General features: G+C 41.9%; 1 protein-coding gene across 1 annotated transcript; it reads right to left on the reverse strand.

Annotated features, from left to right (window-relative positions):
- Positions 1 to 5,616: 5,616 nt before the first annotated feature.
- On the reverse strand, positions 5,617 to 6,583 carry LOC120942602 (olfactory receptor 1-like). The gene has a single exon (XM_040355576.1). It carries the CDS (start codon positions 6,577 to 6,579, stop codon positions 5,659 to 5,661), a length of 921 nt encoding a protein of 306 aa, XP_040211510.1. The 5' UTR covers positions 6,580 to 6,583; the 3' UTR covers positions 5,617 to 5,658.
- Positions 6,584 to 8,658: the final 2,075 nt, after the last annotated feature.

Below are 8,658 nucleotides of genomic sequence, written 5' to 3' on the forward strand. Positions count from 1 at the left end.
TAAACAAAAATAAAGCGACAATTTTGAAAAAAATGCAATATTCTTTACTTTTTGCTATAATAAATATCCCCCCAAAAACATATATAACATTTTTTTTTGCTCAGTTTAGGCCGATACGTATTCTTCTACCTATTTTTGGTAAAAAAAATCGCAATAAGCGTTTATCGATTGGTTTGCGCAAAATTTATAGCGTTTACAAAATAGGGGATAGTTTTATTGCATTTTTTTTTTTTTTTTTTTACTACTAATGGCGGCGATCAGCGATTTTTTTCGTGACTGCGACATTATGGCGGACACTTCGGACAATTTTGACACATTTTTGGGACCATTGTCATTTTCACAGCAAAAAATGCATTTAAATTGCATTGTTTATTGTGAAAATGACAGTTGCAGTTTGGGAGTTAACCACAGGTGGCGCTGAAGGGGTTATGTTTCACCTAGTGTGTGTTTACAACTGTAGGGGGGTGTGACTGTAGGACTGACGTCATCAATCGTGTCTCCCTATAAAAGGGATCACACGATCGATGCAGCCGCCACAGTGAAGCGCGGGGAAGCCGTGTTTACATACGGCTCTCCCCGTTCTTCAGCTCCGGGGAGCGATCGTGAGGGGGCGGCTAGAAACGAATAGCCGCGCCCCCATCCCGGATCGCTCCCTAAAGCTTACCGACCACCGCATGTACTGGGGGGGGGGGTCCCGATCGGACCCCCGACCCACGGAAAGGCAAGCGACGTGCGGGCACGTCGTTCTGCCTGTCCGTGCCATTTTGCCGACGTATAAGTACATGCGGCAGTCGTTAAGCGGTTAAGAGGGACAGTACAATTACAATACAGTTCAATAGCGAAGTAATAGGAGGGTCCTACTACAGATGGAGGAATTTTAAGCAACCCACGTAAACATATTCTATGGTTTTTGTACTGTATTGGTTTTATGGTGTTATATTGTTGTTTTATTATTTGATTTTAATTGTGGTACATATTTTATATTGTTACTATGTTAATTTATGCCTGTAACACTCGGTCCTGTTGTGAATTGTTAAGGTCTGGAAGCGTTTCGATACCTTCGGGTGATTCTACGCTATACAAGCAATAAGCAATAAACAATAAACAATAATATTAATGACGATGACATTAATTGTCGAAGTTTAATTGAACAAGTTAGAAGCTGATTGGCTACCATGCAGAGCTGCACGAGATTTTGCACTCTCCAGTTTTAGTAAATTAACCCCAATGTATCCTGTAAAACCCCTAAAATGATAACAAAATGATAACAAAACTTGCCTGTCGTTTCTTAACAGTGATTTACAGCAATATTAGTAATGTTTACGCACATCTATTTATTTACAATAACATTTTTGGGCTGGATTCAGAAACGAGATACGACGGCATATCTCCGGATACGCCGTCGTATCTCTGAGTTGCGGCGTCGTATCTATGCGCCTGATTCATAGAATCAGTTACGCATAGATTTCCCTAAGATCCAACTGGCGTAAGTGTCTTACACCGTCGTATCTTAGGATGCATATTTACGCTGGCCGCTAGGTGGTGCTTCAGTATAGTTACGCGAATATGGAATAAGGAATATGCTAATTAGGTATTTACGCCGATTCAGAAACGTACGTCCGGCCGGCGCATTTTTTTATGTCGTTTACGTTAGGCTTTTTCCGGCGTAAAGAAGTTACCCCTGCTATATGAGGCGTAGCTAATGTTAAGTATGGACGTCATTCCCGCGACGAGTTTTGAAATGTTAACGTCCTTTGCGTAAGTCGTTCGCGAATAGGGCTGGACGTAAGTTACGTTCACGTCTAAAGCAATGATGACTTGCGCCGTAATTTCGAGCATGCGCACTGGGATTTTTTTTCACGAACGGCGCATGCGCCGTTCACAAAAAAATTAAAATACGCGGGGTCATCTTAAATTTAAATAAAACACGCCCACAACATCCCCATTTGAATTAGGCGGGCTTACGCCGGCCCACATACGTTACACCGCCGTAACTTAGGGCGCAAGTTCTTTCTGAATACGGAACTTGCGCCCAAATTTACGGCGGCGTAACGTATCTAAGATACGTTACGCCGGCCGGATAGATACGCTCAGGTATCTGAATCCGGCCCCCAATGTTGTTTCTTTCATTTATATACACAGTCCGACGTGCTGTATTGTGACAGCATAGATGACTTACCATGACGGCAGCTATCAGTGGGGTGTTAAGTAGCAGCATAGGTAAACACAGTTTATGCTAACCTAACACATAAGAATGATCATTTATAATATTCAAACCCCATAGAGATGATAATTTAGATATAAAAAAAATGGCCTCTGGGAAATAGAATGACCTTACTTTACCATTTCAAATGGAAGTACATCAGAAAATATACTGTACTGAGTGGGAATTTCTTTATTCTCTTTAATATTTTTGTTATTTAAAAATGTATTGATCTTCTGCTCTAATCAATATTTTGCATGCTTACCTTTCAAAATGATAATGGTGGGCTGAGCATTTAGGCACAAATTCCCTCTGGTTACAACAGGGTTAAAACAGTTACTGGTATTTTTAATTGCAACTCGTTCTTGAAGTTAAGAATAGTTTGGGTTGGGTTTCATTTAATCTTTTTTTTACAATTGAAAAATTATTAAATGAGAAAGGACTCCCAAAGCACAGTGGATCAGCTAAAGAAACAGCAGAGGGAACAGCCTGCTTTGTTTGATCAAACACTGCTTTTTCTACCAACAATGGACTTCTTTCACATTGTTGAGAAGAATATCTACTAGAGTAGACTAGAGCTAAGTGACGGCCGGTGTTTTTTTGGGGGGGGGTGGCAAACAACCACCCACCCCCCTGAGTGGCACCCACCCCACTGCTGTTTGCCGGCAGTGTTGCCAATCCCCTGAAGTGAAATTTACTGGCAAGGATGCCATAATTTACGAACGGCACCAATTTTTTACTGACGCTGCAAAAAAGTACCTACAAATACTGTTTTCAGTGCAAAACAGTGCAAGTATAAATATTTGAACTATAAACACATAGCTAGTGCTATTAGCAATGGGCCAGATTCACATAGAATTGCGGCGACGTAACGTATCGCATTTACGTTACACCGCCGCAAGTTTTACGGGCAAGTGCTTGATTCACAAAGCACTTGCCTGTAAACTTGCGGCGGCGTAGCGTAAATCCGTCCGGCGCAAGCCCGCCTAATTCAAATGGGGCGTGTATCATTTAAATTAGGCGCGTTCCCGCGCCGAACGTACTGCGCATGCTCCGTTTTGAAATTTCCCGCCGTGCTTTGCGCGAAATGACGTCGAACCGACGTAATTTTTTGAACGGCGACGTGCGTTACGTCCTTTCCTATTCACGGACGACTTACGAAAAAAAATTATTTAAAATTCGACGCGGGAACGACGGCCATACTTTAACATGACAAGTCTAAATTTAAGCCAAGAAATATCAGCTGTAACTTTACGCCGGGAAAAGCCGACTAGCGACGACGTAAGAGAATGCGACGGCCGCGCGTAACTTCGTGGATCGCCGTAAACAGCTAATTAGCATACCCGATGCGGAAAACGACGCAAACTCCACCCAGCGGGCGCCGAAGTATTACACCTACGATCCGAAGGCGTACGAAGCCGTACGCCTGTCGGATCGAAGCCAGAAGCCGTCGTATCTTGGTTTGAGGATTCAAACTAAAAATACGACGCGGCAAATTTGAAAATACGCCGGCGTATCAGTAGATACGCCGGCGTATTTCAGCTGTGAATCTGGCCCAATGTGTTTAAGTTAAACAAAAGTCAAAAAACATATTTCTCCATTGACATGAAGGTCAGATCACTATAACCCCGCCAGCACTGGGTTCCCCCCTTACAGTAAAAGGGAACTCTCATGTAAAGGGGAACGCTGCAGATCATGATCTAAGGGGGAACTCTGATGTAAGGGGAGGTTCTGGTGACCAGAGACCACCTTATATCAGAGTCCATTTTTTTTTTTTAGCTCTAACACACTCACACTCTTTAAGACCAGGCACTATTCCCGGGAAGAAGGTGAACTGGTTTCCCTAGCATAAGCTAGGTTGAATTTTTTTTTTTGTTATCTTTGTATTGTTATATCTTTATTAGAAGTCAATTAAGTTTTCATGTCTGTGTGAAATATTCTTTATAATGTTACTAATCAAAAGCAAGAGTCAAAAAGTTTATTTCTACACAAACTATCACATACATTTTTTTTTTTATAAAGTTTTTATTGAAGATATGAAAGAGCACACACGCGGACGCAGCCGCTGTGCTAAACCTATACGGATGGAACCAATCCGTTCAAAATAGAATACAATACAATCGAAATTACATAACGTAAATCACTATGGAATAGGCAAATGGTCAAATAAGATTCAGTGGCCCGGATTCAGAGAGCAATTGCGCCTGCGTAACCATAGTTACGCAGCGCAATTGCTTACTTGCGCCGGCGTAACGAATGCTCCTGATTCAGGAACCTCGTTACGCCGACTGCAGCCTAAGATATGCGTGGCATAAGGCTCTTATGCCCGCATATCTTAGGCTGCATTCTTGCGATGGCCGCTAGGTGGCGTTCCCGTTGTGCTCAGCGTATAGTATGCAAATTGCATACTAACGCCGATTCACAACGTTACGCGAGCCCTGCGTACGCAGTTTACGTCGTTTGCGTAGGGCGGTTTTCGCGTAAGGCTGCCCCTGCTATTAGCAGGGGCAGCCAATGTTACGTATACCCGTCGTTCCTGCGTCCCGAAATTTGAACTTTACGCAGTTTGCGTAAGTGAATCGTGAATGGACGCCATTCAAGTTCACTTTGAAGCAAATGACGTCCTTGCAACGTCATTTGCCGCAATGTACTTCGGGAAAGTTTCCCGACGGAGCATGCGCTCTACGATCGGCGCGGGAACGCGCCTAATTTAAATGATTCCCTACGGGATCATTTAAATTGCGCACGCTTACGCCGGGCATTTTGCCGGAGCGCCCGCGCAATTTACGGAGCTACTGCTCCGTGAATCGCGGGTAGCGCAGAAAATGTGCGTGGGCGCAGGGCAAAAACGTTGCCCTGCGCCCCTGTAAAAAAAGCGCAAATGTACCTGAATCTAGCCCAGTGTTTTTTTGTTCTTTTAGATATAAACAGGGGGTATGATCTGTGGTAGTTTTTATAGTGGGTCTTGCATCTATATTCTGGTGTGGGGACCTGAGACGTTGGGATAAAGAGTTAGGCCGAGTACTCACAAGCAGACATGTCCGATGAAACCGGTCCGCGGACCGTTTTCATCGGACATGTCTGCCCGGGGACTTCTGTTCGATGGCTGTACACACCATCGAACAGAGGTCCGCGCGTAAACAATACGCGGGGCGTGTCCGCGGTGTCGCCGGTGACGTGACGCGGCGACGTGGGCGGCCTGCCTTTAAAATGCTTCCACGCATGCGTCGAAGTCATAAAGTGTAACCAGCAATGTTTGCTCAATTTTGAGGGGGTGCCTTTTGCTTGATGTACCAGTTCCTCCATTTCCGCGTTTTTTTGTATGCATCTAAACCAGTCTGCAACAGACGGCGGTTCTGGGGAGCGCCATTTTACCTGGGACACACATCTTCGCCTCATTTACCATATGCATGACAAGTGAGCGAGTGTAAGCTTTTTTCGGGGGGTTGAAGAAACTACCACATACATTTATTTATTAATCCCATCACAGCTCTCTTTACGTCTTTGTTCCGTAAACTGTACAGCAGAGGGTTTAACATAGGAGTCACAGCTGTATAGAAAATAGTACATAACCTTTCCAAAACTTCTAAGTTGGCCGATGAAGGAATCATGTACACAAGGATAGATGTACCATAGAAAATACTGAGGACCATGACATGAGATGTGCAAGTGGAGAAAGCCTTTCCTCTTCCCTCCTTAGATTTCATGGCCAAGATGACACTGAAAACCTTGACGTAAGATGCTAAACTGCAGGCAAACGGGCAAAATCCAAAGAGGACCATTTCCATAAATATAACAAACAGGAACAAGCTGCCAGGGCAAGCTAATTTGACGATGGCCTTAAAGTCACAATAGAATTGTTTGATAAGGGTAGCGTAACACAAGGGCGTATACGATGCCGAAATAGTTACGAATAGTGTGTTAAAAAAGGCAATTGCCCATATGGCCACTATGAGTAGGAGGCATTGTCTTTTATTCAAAATCTCAGAGTAATGTAAAGGCTTACATATAGCAATGTAACGGTCATAGGCCATGGCTAGGAGAAGATTAACTTCAACGCAGGCACCCCAAAAGTAAAAGAACATCTGGGAAAAGCATTGTGTAAAGGACACTGTGTTTTTTCCAGAAAGTAATATGTGCAAGAGTTTCGGAATTGTAGTGGTTGTATAACAAATGTCAACAAAGGACAACTGACAGAGAAATAGGTACATTGGTGTATGAAGGTGGACATCTGTATAGATCACAATAATTAATATTAGGTTTAGTACTAAACCAATGGAGTATATTGAGAAAAAGAAAACAGAAAATGCATTCTTATCCGATTTATTTGGAAGTGCCAAGATATGGAATTCTTTAAATGATGTCATGTTCTCCATCTTTTCAGCGTACTAGAAGACAGCAAGTTTCTAGATTTATTTTCTGTTGAACTGAAATTGCAAAAAACATTTGACATTTAAAGTTAACTTGACAAACATCTTTTGGTTATAAATTGAAAATACTGTTTACTGAGATTCTTAGGCCTCGTACACACGATGGGTTAACCAGAGGACAACGGTCTGATGGACCGTTTTCATCGGTCAAAACCGATCGTGTGTGGGCCCCATAGGTTATTTAACCATCGGTTAAAAAAAAGCCAACTTGCTTTAAATTTAACCGATGGATTCCTAACCAATAGGTCAAAACCGGTCGTTAGTAGGCACAACCATTAGTTAAAAACCCACGCATGCTCAGAATCAAGTCGAAGCATGCTTGGAAGCATTGAACTTCGTTTTTTTCAGCACGTCGTTGTGTTTTACATCACCGCGTTCTGACATGATCGTTTTTTAAACCTATGGTGTGTAGGCGCGACGGACCATCAGTCAGCTTCATCAGTTAACCGATGAGAACGGTGGACCGTTCTCATCGGATGGACTGATCGTGTGTACGAGGCTTTAGGGATCTATTTATCAATGTTTTTACCCAAAATTCATACAACTTTGATTCATGATTTACAAAATATTCACCTAAGATTCAATGAGAAAAATGTCTGAATCTTAGGTGAAATTTTGAGAAATAGACTCATTTGGCCCAGATTCACAAAAGAGATACGACGGCGTATCTCCAGATACGCCGTCGTATCTCTGAGTTGAGCCGTCGTATCTATGCGCCTGATTCTTAGAATCAGTTACGCATAAATATCCCTTATATCCGACAGGCATAAGTCTCTACCCGCCGAATTTGAATTCCGTCAGGTGATTTACGTTACGCCGCCGCAACTTTACACGCAAGTGCTTTGTGAATAAAGCACTTGCCTGAAAAACTTGCGGCGGCGTAACGTAAATGAGATACGTTACGCCCGCCCAAATTTACGCCCATCTACGAGAATCTGGGCCATTTGTGTATATGACTCTATGTAGGTTTTCATGTGATTTGTATTAATTGACATTTTAAAATAAAATATTATTAAAGAATTATAAAAAAAAAATTATTTATGAATTCTAATAAACATAATTGGACTAATGCTGGGTTCAACAATGTGATGTTTACATAATTATGTGAGAGGAAGTGGATATTTTTCTGGTAGATGTTAAATAGACAAAAATGATTTACAGATGTGACCTGGCTTCGGAGGCCAGATATGTAAAATGCCATAATAGTACGATTCCATTCTTAAAAATTATAATTGCGACACAAGGACAGAGCATTGTCACTTTATAACAGGAAGTATCCTACCAAATACTTTTATGGCAAGATCACTAGGTACTATTTTGTTGAAAGCTGCATTAAAAATCACTCTTGAAATTGCATCCACATCAGATTTTAGTTATTGGGTTTACATTTTAACCACTTCGTATCCATATACCCATTTTGGACCAGAGACATTTTTACATTTGTAGCAAAGGTCTGTTTATTCTGCAATAACTTTGACAATGCTTAAGATAGAAAAATAATATATATATTGTTTTTTTCAGGTTGATAAACCCACCCCCATCAAACTGCTTTCTAGTGATAACCAGCACTTACTTATCAAGTATGAACTCCAACATGTCTTAGGATAGCCTTCTTGTACTTCCCTGTAGGCTCTTTTGATGACAATGAATAAGAAGGTGGCCTTATGGTGGGCTTCACTAAAGATTTCTGGCAAACCTTTTCAGCTATACATACCGTACTTATACAGCTTACATAGAGTCTATTTAGCTCTGATATGTATCTTTAAATATAAGCCACACTATAACCACCGTGACCCAAGTGTCAAGAATAAGGGTACCTTTTATCATTTAATGTCGACGTGTCCAGTGATCCATGGATGCTGGAAAAAAAGTAGAATTTTGTAAACATAAAATGGGCTCCTTAATGGGGCAGGACCTGAACGAATGTCAGCTAGGCTTCACTAGACATCTTAATCTGGACTAATACACTGATGCCTTGAACACAAGAGCCGATTTTCCGACGGAAAAAGTCAGACGGAAGCTTTT

This window comes from Rana temporaria, chromosome 6 (assembly GCF_905171775.1).
Source record: "Rana temporaria chromosome 6, aRanTem1.1, whole genome shotgun sequence".
Classification (NCBI taxonomy): Eukaryota; Metazoa; Chordata; class Amphibia; order Anura; family Ranidae; genus Rana; species Rana temporaria.